This window comes from Panthera uncia, unplaced genomic scaffold, assembly GCF_023721935.1.
Source record: "Panthera uncia isolate 11264 unplaced genomic scaffold, Puncia_PCG_1.0 HiC_scaffold_732, whole genome shotgun sequence".
Lineage (NCBI taxonomy): Eukaryota > Metazoa > Chordata > Mammalia > Carnivora > Felidae > Panthera > Panthera uncia.
The window spans coordinates 12,047-26,290 of record NW_026059905.1 but is presented as its reverse complement, the minus strand read 5'-3'; the positions used below and the strand labels follow the sequence as shown (position 1 = coordinate 26,290).

The 14,244-nt window shown below is 41.4% G+C and overlaps 1 protein-coding gene across 1 annotated transcript in view; it reads left to right on the top strand.

Annotated features, from left to right (window-relative positions):
- The first annotated feature begins 12,499 nt into the window (after positions 1-12,499).
- The window catches only part of LOC125918391 (ATP-binding cassette sub-family A member 13-like), an 11,979-nt gene continuing 10,234 nt past the window's right edge, over positions 12,500-14,244 (top strand). Inside the window, exon 1 of the mRNA XM_049624391.1 lies at positions 12,500-12,579. Coding sequence (XP_049480348.1) covers positions 12,500-12,579 — 80 coding nt within the window. The remainder of the gene's footprint in view (positions 12,580-14,244) is intronic.

Below are 14,244 nucleotides of genomic sequence, written 5' to 3'. Positions count from 1 at the left end.
CATCCAACCCTCATGTGAACCGTTGAGTTGGGTTCCATTTTGACTTCATTTTCAGATGGGAATATTGAGGCTCAGGATTACATTCCAGGCCTATATCACAGAACTCCAGGTGTCAAAGGCAGGACACAGTTGTAGGAAGTCTTATTCTGGCCCTGGGGGCTTCACTTCTGTCTGGACAATCCTCAATGGTGGGGGGTCATGCTGCCTGAAGGCGTGTTCCATTACAGAAACACAGCTTCTCAAACAACGGAGTTTTGTGGATTCTCTGTTCCTGTTTCATGGATTTTCCTGATTCATTTCCTATGTCGTGAATGTCCTGCTTTATCTTTATTATTTCCTTCTTTCTACCAAATTTAGTTTGATGTTCTTTTGCTAGCTTCTTGATTTTCAGGTTTTCTTCTTTTCTAATAACTGCTTTTAAGGCTATAAAGTTTCTTCCGTGCAAAGCTCTAATATATTCCACACAGCTAATATGTCATAGTTTTATTATCAATCAGTTCGAAATTTATTATGATTTCAGTGTTTTGCTTAATTTCCACTAACATGTCCCGTTTGGGGACATTTCGAGTTACTTCAAAAAAAACCCTCTGAATTTCTAGCCTAATTTAATGAAAGAACATACTCAATGTTTTAGTCTTGGGAATTTGTTGAGATACGCTTTTTGGCTCAGGTGATTTTGCTAAATGTATGTGCTTTTCGAAAGAACGTCAATTCTGTCGTTGTTGGGTGTAGTAGTTATAGGTATTAATTAGGTCAAGTTTGTTAATCTTCTGTGGCTTACCTATTATCTGCCTGTTTTATCAGTTGCTGATAAAGAGGAGGTAAAATTTCCCACAGAGGTGGTAAATTTGTCTCTTTTCCTTTTAGCATTGTTACTTTTGCTTTATGTCATTTAAGTTACATCATTAGGTACAAAAAGTTTGGAACTGACATATATTCTTATCAGATGGGCTCTTTTAACATTAGGGAATGATACTTCCTTTTTTTCTCTAGCATTGTCTTTGCCTTAAAAAATATACATCATTGAAAAAAATATATGTACATTATGGGGGCGTCTGGGTGGCTCAGTTGGTTGAGCATCTGACTCTTGATCATGATCCCAGGGTCATGATACCAGGGTCGTGGGATCAAGCCCCACATCGGGCTCTGTGCTGAACTTGGAGGCTGCTTAAGATTCTCTCTCACTCTGGGGTGCCTGGGTGGCTCAGTTGGTTAAGTGTCCGACTTCAGCTCAGGTCATGATCTCATGGTTCACGAGTTTGAGCCCCAAATCGGGCTCTGTGCTGACAGCTCAGAGCCTGGAGCCTGCTTCAGATTCTGTGTCTCCCTCCCTCTCTGCCCCTCTTCTGCTCGAACTTTGTCTCTCTCTCTCAAAAATAAATAAAAAAAATGTAAAAAGAAGATTCTCTCTCTCTCTCTCTCTCTGCCTCTCTCCCCACTCTCTCTCTCAAATACATAAATACATTTGAAAAAATATACATCATTTGTATTGGTATTAATGTTAGTATTTGCTGTAGTCTGAATTCTCAGCTGGGATGTCACTGGGGTTAATTTACTCCTAAGTATTTTATTATTTTTGATGTTATTGTTAATGGACCTGTTTTCTTAATTTCCTTTCATTTTTTAAAAATACTTTGTTTACTTATTTATTTTTAATTTTATTTAAAGTTTATTTATTTATTTTGACAGAGAGAGAGAGAGAATGCATGGGGCAGGGACAGAGAGAGAGAGAGAGAGTGAGAGAGAGAGAATCCCAAGCTGGCTCCATGCTGTCAGTGCAGAGCCCGATGTGGGGCTAGATCTCACAAACCATGAGATTATGACTTGAGCGGAAGTCAAGAGTCGGGTGCTTAACTGATTGAGCCACTCAGGTGCCCCTAAAGGCTTTATTTTTAAGTAATCCCTATACCTAATGTTGGGCTCGAACTCATAACCCCACAATCAAGAGTCTCATTCTCTACTGACTGAGCCAGCAAAGGGACTTTTAATTTCCTTTCCATATTATTCATTGTTAGTGTTTAAAAATGCAACTGATATTTGCATGTTGATTATGAATCCTACAGCTTTGCTGAGTTTGTTTATTATTTCTACATGTTTTTTGGGTGGATGGGTGGAATATTTAGAATTTTCTATGTATAAGATAATGTCATCTGCGAACAAGGATAATTTTACTTCTTCCTTTCCTATTTGAATATTTTCTATTTCTTTTTCTTGCCTAATTGCTATGGCTAGGACTTCCAGTACTATGTTGAATAGAAGTGGCCACGTCAGGCTCTGTGCTGACAGCTTGGAGCCTGGAGCTTGCTTCCCTGAAATAAATTAACATTAAAAAAAAGTAAAAAAAAAAAAAAAGAAGAAGAAGAAATGGCAAAAGGGATCTCTCTCTCTCTACTTTTTTTTCTGTGTCTTTTTTTCTGTCCTTTTTTTCCTTTATGGTATAGTCTGGATAGTTCTCTCTGACTTATTTTTTAGTTCACTGATCCTTTCTTAAGAATGCATTTCATCTACCATTAAGCTTAGTCATTGACTTCTCAATTTCAGTTATTGCAATAAGTTCTAGAGTTTCAATTTGATATTTTTATAAGTTTTATTTAAAAACATGCCTGATAACTCCAATAATTGGATCTCTTGAGTATCTATTTCTATTGTATGAATTTCTTCTTTGTATCACTTCTTATGTTTTTTATGTACTTATTTTTCAATGTTTATTTTTGAGAGAAAGAGAGTGAGTGAGCAAGGGGCAGAGAGGGGGGCGGACAGAGGATCCAAAGCAGTCTCTGTGCTGACAGCAGAAAGCCCAATGTGGGGCTCAAACTCAAGAACTGTGAGATCATGACCTGGGCTGAAGTCCACTGAGCCCCCCAGGTGCCCCTATGTGCTTGGTTCTGACTCTATTCCAGACATTATGTATTAAAAGTTATGGAGATAATTTGATACTCTGGATGTTTTCCATCCTTCAGATAGGCTTTTTGTTTGTTTGGTTGTTTATTTCAACAGGCAGTTAGAGTGGGGGGCATTTCACCTTAATTCAGCTGGAAGTTGCCTCATTTTTTTTGAAACCTGGTGTCAGTGTCTGTGAGATCTCACCTGTTTGTCATCTGTTCTTACTGCTAGAATGTAGCCCTTTGAGTTCCCAACATGACGCTGTGGTGTTGACCAAAGACATTGTTTCCTTCCTGGCCCTGAATTCCAATTTCTCTCCTTGTTTTGTGAGACTTTGGAAAGTCCCGTTCACTTCTCAGCCCCTTAGCCCTTGCCTTTGTTTTTGGAAGGAGCCGTGGCCTTCGATGGAGAAGTGGCTTTAGGGGGCTTCATTTCAGCTGCCTTTTGGATCCGGGCCCCACAAATACTCATGGCCTTGAAAGTTGTCTGATGCCTTCAACGACTTTAAAAATCTTTAAAATACATGATCTATCTTTTCTAGATGTTTCTAGTGGAAAGGTTGGGCTAATACAGTCTGGCCCTCCCATCTGCAGAACTGCCCATTCCTGTTCTTGTTCAAGGCTGGTGTGCGTGTCCCCAACCCGTGGGTGACAGAGCAAGGCTTCCGCCTGTGGCTTGCGGTTGAGTCCTGGCAAGCTCTTGGGGGGTGAAGAGTGAGCTGGTAAAGGACTTGGATGTTGGAGGCAACCTGGTTAGTTTCATGTCTTGGCTCTGCCACCGACTGGCCATTAGGTTGGGAATTTCAGCTTCGTCACCCATAAGTGGGCACAATCATATGAGGACTTAGCAAGTGACTTCTTAGCAGAGTGTGTGAAGTGTGTTGCATGTGAAGCACACTGAAGAATAAACATTAAAGTGTGTGTTCCCTGGTGTGCCGGGAGTGCGCTCTTTTGCATCAGGCGCCGTAGGGGAAAGTGCTTCCACAAGGCAGAAGCAATCGATTCAGGGGCGAGTTCAGGGCGCCTTTCGAGGAGGAGGAGATTTTTTTTTCTAATTTAATTTTTAGTTGTATCAAATTAATACTTAGAATAAGGTCAAAAGGTCAAATATGGGACACAATGAAGACAGAGGTCCTCTTTTCAACCCTCTCGCATTCCAGTGAGGCAACCTCATTCAGCTCGGCGTTTTGATCTGTGTCTTTCTAAATACCGTGCCTGACCTATAAATGCTTGATTTTTTAAATAGTGAGCTACTGTTTGTTGACTTCCCACACGGAAGGTGAGGACTACTCCTTCTTTTTTCTTTTTTTAAAGACTTCATTTTTTAAATAATCTCTATGCCCAACGTGGGGCTCGAACTCACAACCTCGAGATCAAGAGTTGCATATTCTACCGACTGAGCCAGATGGGGGCTGGCTACTCCTTCTATGTGTCCCTCTTTTCCATATGGGTTTATTTCCCCATCTTACCAATGTGGTTTTATCACATTCTGGCTAATTCAACATGAAGGGTTTAGGGAGCTAGTTCCACGTGAATTGTGCTCGTGTCTCAACCGTGTGGCAAATCGTGAATACGTACACTTTCTTGTACGCCATTTTGTCTTTCCTGAGTTGATGATTGTCTCGTCCTTTCCATCTGTGAGGTTTTACCTCTTGGGCATTTAGCCCAAGTTTTCGAAACCTGTCAAATAATAGCAATATGGTCAAAAATATGAGCTGGTCCATACATGTCCTCTTTTTTGGTCCTTTTGGCTTCACCCTCTTTGGTCTTTGCGTTTGGTTTTTGTAGTTTGGTGGTCCTCAAGGACTGGGCATCCCTTCCTGGGAATTCCTTTGCCTTTATCCCTTTGCTTTTCTGTGTTGGAACCCTGCTACCTGCGTCTCATGTTTTCTCTTTCTTGGTTTGCTGTCTTGTTCTAGACAAGCGGCCTGGCGGGGGTGATGGAGGGGATGTGGGTCAGCATTCCTCTTTGTTCACAGTGTCGTCCAATCTATTCTCAGTCCCCCTAGCCCTGCGCCCCCTGTCAAAGTCATGTGCAGACGCTTGTCCCTCCAGCGCAGGGGACTTGTGGACTTTCCGCAAAGAAGGTCCGCTCCCCTCTCTTCGTCCTCTCCCTCTGCAGGCGGGAGCTGAAGCCCCTGCTTCTCCGCCAATGCTGAGGCCTCTTGTCCACTTCCTTTCCTGCTTCTTGGTGCTGATCGCTCCTATCGGCTGTTGCTCTCTTTCTCCTCTTCCTATCCACGGGATTACTCACTGTGTTCTCTGCTGCCATTTCAGGGATGCTTTGGGAACGAATAGAGATGAATGCACGTGTCCAACCTTCCATGTCGTCAGGGAAAACCTTGGACAGGTACCCTGGAGGTGGTCCAGAAAAGGCTCGATGTCTGCTGAGCTAGGCTGTTGTAAAGCTCAACGGCTACAAGGATGCGGATCACTGTTAACCAGAGATCCCAGGGCTAGATGGAAAGTCTCAAGAGAGTTCTGGTTAGCGGGGAGATGGACAGTCTAGACATGGGTGTCAGCTCAGGGTGCTGGGGCACAGAGCAGGTAATGACAAGTAACGGGCAGGACGTGAGTTGTTTGCACTTAGAGAGTGTGGAGAATTTGGCGGGTAGAAAACTATGAGGGAAAAGGGGTCAAATTCTTTAAAAAAAATTTTTTTTTTAAGTTTATTCATCTTTGAGAGACAGGGAGAGACAGACCATGAGTGGGGAAGGGGTAGAGAGAGGGAGACACAGAATCCAAAGCAAGCTCCAGGCTCCGAGCTGTCAGCGCGGAGCCCAACACGGGGCTCGAACCCACAAACTGTGAGATTGTGGCCTGAGCTGAAGTCAGCTGCTTAACTGACTGAGCCACCCAGGTGCCCCGGACTTGGACGGATGGCTCTTGGAGGCCGATGAGCTCGGTAGCAAACATTGCTTCTGGTGCAGAGTTTAGTGAGCAGGTCACTTGGGCTTCCATTGTAACCAGTTTTCTCTTTGGGAAAACAGGGATTATCTGGCCTGCTTTATCGGGTTCTTATGAGGACGAAATCAGATAATGTGTGTAAATGGCTAGCACGGGAGTTGTAGGCCATTGCGTGAGGCATTCCATTCCTTTCCTTCCGCACAGAAATGAGTGCCAGCATTATAATGAGTCACAGACAGCAGCCAGGGAGTGGACTCTCGTGGATTATGTTTTCTTCTTTTGTTTAGAAAACTTGTTCGACGTGGCTTGGTTTTTTGGTAGCATTACTCTTTCGAAAATCTGTTATGAATCACACACACCTGTGCTGATTTTCACGATTGTTACTACCTTCCTTTTCCCCGTGTGATTTCGCTTGTGAAATAGATGCCAGAAAGGTTAAATTACTTGCCTCAAATTAGGATTTTTCTTTTTTTAATGTTGATTTGTTTATTTTTTTTATTTATTATTTAAAAAAAATTTTTTTAACGTTTATTTATTTTTGAGACAGAGAGAGACAGAGCATGAAGGGGGGAGGGGCAGAGAGAGAAGGAGACACAGAATCGGAAGCAGGCTCCAGGCTCTGAGCCATCAGCCCAGAGCCCGACGCGGGGCTCCAACTCACGGACTGAGAGATCGTGACCTGAGCTGAAGTCGGACGCTTAACTGACTGCGCCACCCAGGCGCCCCTATTTATTATTTAAAAAAAATTTTTTTTTAATGTTTATTTATTTTTGAGACAGAGAGAGATAGAGCATGATCGGGGGAGGGTCAGAGAGAGAGGGAGACACAGAATCCAAAACAGGCTCCAGGTTCTGAGCTGTCAGCACAGAGCCTGACGCGGGGCTTGAACCCACGAACTGTGAGATCGTGACCTGAGCTGAAGTTGGACGCTTAGCCGACTGAGCCACCCAGGGGCCCCTGATTTGTTTATTTTGAGACAGAGAGAGCGCATGAACGAGCAGGGGTGGCACAGAGAGAGGGGGAGAGAGAGGACCCAAGCAGGCTCAGAGCCATCAGCGCAGAGCCCAATGCGGGGCTCGATCTCATGAACTGTAAGATCATGACCTGAGCTGAAATCAAGAGTCAGATGCTTAACCGACTCAGCCAACCAGGTGCCCCGAGAGAGAGAATCTTAAGCAGGTTCCACACCCAGTGCAGAGCCCAACTCGGGCTCGATCCCATGACCGTGGGATCATGAGCTGAGCCAAAATCAAGTCGAATGCTCCACTGACTGAGCCACCCAGTCGCCCCAGCAACTATAAGTTTTAAATTAGGTCTACGATGAATTCTGAGATAATTTTTGTATACTATGTTGGTGTACACTGAGTATTATTTTTTTGCATATGGAGATCCAATTGCTTCGGAAAGATTTGTTGTGAAGATTTTCTCCACTGAATTATCTCTGTCCCTTTGTTAAGTAAATACTCACATGAATGGATCTTTTCTGCCTCTTCTGTTCCAGGGGTGTGTTTGTTGGTCTCTATGCCAATATCACATGACCTCGATTAGTGAAGTTTTAATTTTTGAGTTTTATTGATGTAAATACTCTTATTTCTATATGTCAGTTATCCATTTATTTAAATAATCTCTAATTTCTACTTAGACATGAACTAATCTCTAATCTCTACACTCAGTTGAGTGTAATATAATAACAATAAGCCAGGTGCCCCTGATTCTTACAGTTTTAGTGTAAGTCTTAGCATCAGTGTTAGCCTTCCTACTTTGTTCTTTTAAAAAATTGTTTTAGGGGCGCCTGGGTGGCTCAGTCGGTTAAGCGTCCGACTTTGGCTCCGATCATGATCTCGCGGTCCATGAGTTCGAGCCCCGCGTCGGGCTCTGTGCTGACAGCTCAGAGCCTGGAGCCTGTTTCAGATTCTGTGTCTCCCTCTCTCTCTCTGACCCTCCCCCCGTTCATGCTCTGTCTCTCTCTGTCTCAAAAATAAATAAACGTTAAAAAAAATTTAAAAAATTGTTTTAGGGGCACCTGGGTGGCTCAGTCGGTTAAGTGTCTGACTTCGGCTCAGGTCATGATCTTGCGGTTTGTGCGTTCGAGCCCCCGCATCGGGCTCTGTGCTGACAGCTTGGAGCCTGGAACCTGCTTTGGATTCTGTGTCTTCCTCTCTCTGCCTCTCCCCCGCTCACACTCGGTCTCTCTCTCTCTCTCAGTAAAATAAATAAACATTAAAATAAAATGAAGTAAAATAAAAAAAAATTGTTTTAGCAGGGCCTGGTTGACTCAGTTAGTGGAGCATGCGACTCTTGATCTTGGCATTGTAAGTTCGAGCCCTATGTTGGGTGTACAGATTACTTGAAACAAATCTTGGGGTGCCTGGGTGTCTCAGCCGGTTAAGCTCCAACTCTGGATTTTGGCTCAGGTCATTATCTCTCGCAGTTGATGAGATCGAGCCCTGAGTAGGGCTCTGCATTGACAGCACAGAACCTCTTTGGGATTCTGTCTCTCCTCTCTCTCCGCCCCTTCCCCTGCTCACACACTCTCTCTCTCAAAATAAATAAATAAACAATTAAAAAAATAAAATCTTTGAAAAAATTGTTTTAGCTATTCTAGGTCATCTGAATTTTAGAATCTGCCTCTCGGTTTCTCAAAATTCTGTTGGAATTTAAACCAGGATTGAGTTGACTTTCTGGATAAATTTAGGGGGAATGACTTCTTAACTACACGTAGTCTTCTGATTCATGAGCACTGTGTATCTCTTCATTTGTTTATGTCTTATTTATTTTCTTCTTTTAAAATTTCTTAATGTTTATTTATTTTTGAAAGAGAGAGAGGAAGAGCATGAGCAGGAGAGGGGCAGAGAGAGAGGGAGACACAGAATCTAAAGCAGATGCCAGGCTCTGAGCTGTCAGCACAGAGCTTGATGTAGGGTTTGAACTCATGAGCCACGAGATCATGACTTGAGCCAAAGTCAGTCACTTAACTGACTGAGCCACCTAGGCGCCCCTGTTTTCTGTTAGTAATTTCGTTGTGGTACTCTTCAAATCTTTTCTCAGGTTATCCCTATGTATTTAGCATTTTTGAAGCTTTTGAGATGCTACATTGAGATGCATAACTAGGATAAGTAAGCCCCTCTTGATAAGATATTTTACCTTTTCATATGTTGTTGGATTCAACTTGCTAAAATTTTGTCTAACATTTTGCATTTGTTCCATGAGGGATGCTGGACCGTAGTTTTCTTTTCCTTTGATGTCTTTGTCTTATTTTGGTATCAAGGAAATCCTGGCCTCATAGAATAAGTTGAGAAGTTTCCTCTCCTTTCCAATTTCCTGGAGGAATCTGTGTAGAATTGGTATTATTTCTCCCTTTAACATTTGGTAGAATTTAGTAGTGAAGCCATCCCGGCCTTTAGTTTTTTTCGTGGGAAGGTTTTTAAACTATACATTCAATTTCCTTAATAGGACTATTCAGGTTATCAGTTTCTTCCTGAGTAAGCTCTGGAAGATGTGTCATCCAATGAACTTGTCTCTGCCATGTAAATTGTCCACTTTAGTGTCATAGTGTTTTTTTCCTGCTATTCCATTATTATTCTCTTTTAAAAGATATTTTTTTAAAAGATTTTATTTTTAAGTAATCGCTACACCCAACATGGGGCTCAAACTCCCGACCTTGAGGTCAAGAGTTGCACGTTCTTCTGACAGAGCCAGCAGGTGCCCCCCTTATTATTCTCTTAATATTATAGAATCTGTAGTAATATCACCTCTCATACTTGTTCTCGGTAATTTGTGCCTTTCTTTTTTTCTTGTTCACTTTGCTTTAGAGGGTCATCAATACTATTGATCTCAAACAAATAGCCTTTGGTTTTGTTAATTTTTCTGCAATATTTTCCTTTATTCTATTTCCTTAGTTTTCACTTTGATCTTTACTCTTTTCTTTATTCTACTTACTTTAGGTTTAACTAACTTATTTTTTTAATATTTATTTATTTATTTTGAGAGAGAGAGAGTGCGCAGGGGAGAGGCAGAGAGAGAGAGAGAGAATCCCAAGCAGGTTCCTTGCTGTCAGCACAGAGCCTGACATGGGGCTCAATCCCATGAAAATCAAACTGAAATCAAGAGTCAGATGCTTAACTGACTGAGCCACCCAGGCACCCCGAGTTCCACTGACTTTCTAGTTTCTTACCACAGAAGTGGAGGTCATTGATTTGAGACCTTTATACTTTTCCAGTGTAGGTGTTTAATGTATAAATTTCTCCTTGGGTACTTTTTTAGTCATATCCAACAAATACTGCCATTTGGTTCTCTGATATTTATTCAGTTTTAAAATACTTTTTCATTTACCTTTTGATTGCTTTTTGGATCCATGAGTTATTTCAAAGTGTGTTATTTAGTTTCCAAAGAGTTGGGATCTTCCAGATACATGTCTGTTAATTGATTTCTAATTTAATTGGTCAGTGAACATTCTTTATATGACTAGAATCCTTTTAAGTCTTACTGAGCTCTGTTGTTTGGTCTAGAATATGGTCCGGCATGGCAAATGTTCTGTATGTACTTGAGAATATGTATCACGTTGTTGGCTGGGGTGTCTTAGCTAAATGTCAATTGGATCATGTTGGTTCATGGTGTTCTACAGATCCGTGTCCTTGCTGATGTTTTTTTGTCTTCCTGTCGTATCAGTTATCGGAGGGCGTGTTGGGATCTCTGACGATCACTGTGGGTTTGTTGATTTCTCCTCGTACTTTATATTGGTTTCTGTTTCATGTGCTTTGTATCGCTTTTCGGCCTTTTGGCTAAGATGTTTCATGTGCTTTGAGGCTCTGTTATAATGCCCATGAACATTTAGAACTACTCTGTCTTGATTCCTCGATGCCTTAGCAATATAAAATTACAGTGATATTATCATCTGAAGTCTACTTTAATGCTTTCTTTTGCTTTGTGTTAGGGTGGTATGTCTTTTCTGTCCTTTTTTATTTATGTCTTTCATTTCAAGTGCATTTTCATATGCAACATACAGTTGGGTCTGGTTTTATCCATTCTGAAAAGTTTTGCCTTTTTTTTTAAATGTTTGCTTAATTTTGACAGCGACATCAAGGGAGAGGCAGAGAGAGAGGGAGACAGAGTATGTGAAGCGGGCTCCGTGCTGACAGCAGAGAGCCCGATACAAGGCTTGAAGTCACAAACTGTGAGATCATGACCTGAGCCAAAATCACTCAGCTGAAATAGCCACTCAGATATCCACTCAGAAATATCCACTCAGAAAAATCCTCTGCCCATTTTCAAGTCAGATTTTTTATTGTTGTTGAGTCGTATGAGTTCTGTATATATTTTGGATATTAGCTCCCTATTGCGAATATCATTTGCAAATATCGTCTCCCATTCAGTAGGTTGCCTCTTTGTTTTGTTAGTGATTTCCTTTGCTGTGCAAAAGCTTGTTAGTTTGATGTAGTCCCAATAGTTTATTTTTGCTTTTGTTGCCCTTGCCTGAGGAGACAGATCCAAAGAAATACTGCTCAGACCTATGTCCAAGAGTTTACTGCCTCTGTTTTCTGTCAAGGGTTTTATGGGTTCAGGTCTCACATTTAGATCTTCGGTGCAGTTTGAATTTATTTTTGTGTGCAGTGTAAGAAAGTGGTACAGGTGCATTCTTTGGCATATAGCTGTCTGCTGTGCCCTACCCCATTTACGGAAGATACTGTCTTTTCACTATTGTGTACTCTTGTGTCCTTTGTTATAGATTAATTGGCCATAGAAACATGGGTTTATCTCTGAGGTCTCTATTCTGTTTGATTGATCTATGTGTCTGCTTCTGGGCAGTACCACCCTCTTTCGGGGCAGTTTTGGTTGATTATTTTTTTCTCCTAACTCTGGGTCATGTTTTTCTGCTTCTTTGCATGCCCGGTGATTTTTGATTGGATGCCAAACATTTTGAGGTTCGCCTTGTTTCCTGCTTGCCATTCTGTTTTTCCTGTGTTCTTGAAAACAGTTTGATCCTTTAGGATCTTGCTTTTAAGGTTTGTTAGGACTGGAGCGACACTCGGTGTGGTTGCAAATATTCCCCAGGACTGAGGCGAGACTCATCGTGCATCTTGTACTCATTGTCTCGTGAGATTGTGGATTGTTCCGGTCCGGCTGATGGAAAGAGAATTTGTTCCTGGCCCATGTGATCCCCGGATACTTTTCCGGAATCCTTTTGGGTGGATCTTTCCCTGGTCTCCGGGTGCTTTGTCACCTGCATGCACTGGTTTGTCCTCAGCTGGATAGTTGAAGGAGGCAGACAGCGGGGGCTCCATCTATATGGCTCTGTCTTTCCTGGGAGTCTGTTCTGTGTATCTGTGCTGTCTTCCGGACTCTAACCTTCATCCCCTCTGCTCAGGGTGCCTGACAGTTCCTGCTCAGTTCCACCTCCTGTGTCATGGCCTGGATGCTCTCCTTAAGGCAATAGACAGGATAATCATGGGTCTCACCTTGTTTATTTTCTGTCTTCTGTGGATCACTGTCTCCATTGCTTGACAGCCAGGGATAGTTGGTGTTGGCCAGAAGTGGGAGCCAGATCACAAGGATTTCTAACCCTTCTTTGTTATATTTTCAAACACATTAACTGAACCACTATAGTGTTTTTTGCTTTGGCAGATTTGACTGTTGTTTCCAACTTGAGATCGATATATGAAATGCCTTTCTATTTAGCTTTCTCTGAGGAATCTCCTTGTTACGAAGAAAACATGGACTGGGAAATCATCACTGATAATTATTTTGACTTTTTGAGTAACTTACTCAAGTCTCCAGCTGCTTCCGTAGCCAGGTAAGTTTTCAGAACCCAATTTCCAGGTTTCTATGTAACTATTACTTGAAGACAAGCAGAATCTAGTTGTAGGAAATGCTTTTGCTTTAGAATGTGAGCTCCTTATTTGGCTACTGAACAGTGTTTCATATTAGGTGTTCAATAAACATTTGCTCCATAGAGTGTATATGCCTCATGTTTCCACGGATTTTGAAAAGAAAAACAGATGAAAATAGTAAAATTTTCTCTGAAAAGCATGAGTTATAATAGATACCCCAAAAAGTGCAATCTTTGGCAAATAGTCTCATCTAATTGCCTGCTTGAGTCATGGCATCAGTGATTTAAGATTCTGGTAAGTTTTGGAGACTTTTGAGGAGAGAAGTGATCTTTGGAACTAAATCTACCAGATTATATGCTATCCTGCTACTTTGACATATGCATTGTGGTAGAAATTTTTATGTATGATTATGGATATTTTATATAGTTTATTTCTTTAATTTTTAAAAACATGAGTCTCATTTTATTTATTTATTATTACTTAAAAATTCTTTTTAATGTTTATTTTTGAGAGAGAGAGAGAAAGACAGAGCATGAGTGGGGAAAGGGCAGAGAGAGAGGGAGACACAGAATCGGAAGCAGGCTCCAGGCTCCGGGCTGTCAGCACAGAGCCCGACGTGAGGCTTGAACTCACAAACTATGAGATCAAGACCTGAGCCGAAGTCAGACGCTTAACTAAGTCACCCAGGCGCCCCTATTTATTTATTATTTGTAAGTAAGCTCTGAACTCAGTGTAGGACTTGAACTCACAACCCGGAGATCAAGAGTCGCCTACTCTACTGACTGAGTCTGCCGGGTGCCCTGGATATTATGTACAGTTTAAAGCACACTTTATTGTTCATGGGTGTGCTGGGAAGAGATGGGACAGAAGCTTTGCATTAGAGCATAGCTTTCAGACTCAGGAGTGGAACCTATTCTATGAAGTTTGCTAAAAATACAAATTCCCAGAAGCGCTAGACATTGACTGTGTGTAGGAACCAGTTTTCTGTAGATTTAAGAAATTCTCCAGGTGCACAGCAAAATTCAAGAGCTGTTCTTCAACATCTCTCTGGACCTAGGAACTGTCACTCCCAAGAAACTTTTAAAGCTCGGGGGTTAGTGGACCAAGGAGGAAGAGCACGGGACACACCCCCTAGAGAGTCAGTCCCTTGTTCAGTTTGGATTTACAATACCTTACTCTCCTGAAAGTCTCAAATATTTAGATGCCCTAGAAAGACAGCAGTAAACCTCGTCTGTCTATGCTCTGAGGGCATGTTTCATTTTATAGCTGTAGACCCAGAGCAGCTGGCATAGTATCTGTCATGATAGATGCTAGGTAACTGGATGTTGACCTAATGAATGAGTGAAGAAATAAAAATAAGGATGGACATTAATCGTGATCGGTATGAAGAGTACTGGGCCTGGAAATAGAAACCCTGGACCATGTCCTGTTCCAGCCGTATAATCATATAAAAATAAATATATAGATTTATAACAAATATATAAATATATATTTGTGTATATATATTCATTATATATTTATATTATATATTATATTTATATGTATTTATTATTATACATTATATGTAATATATATTATAATAAATACATATAAATACATGTAAATACATATACATATATTTGTATTTA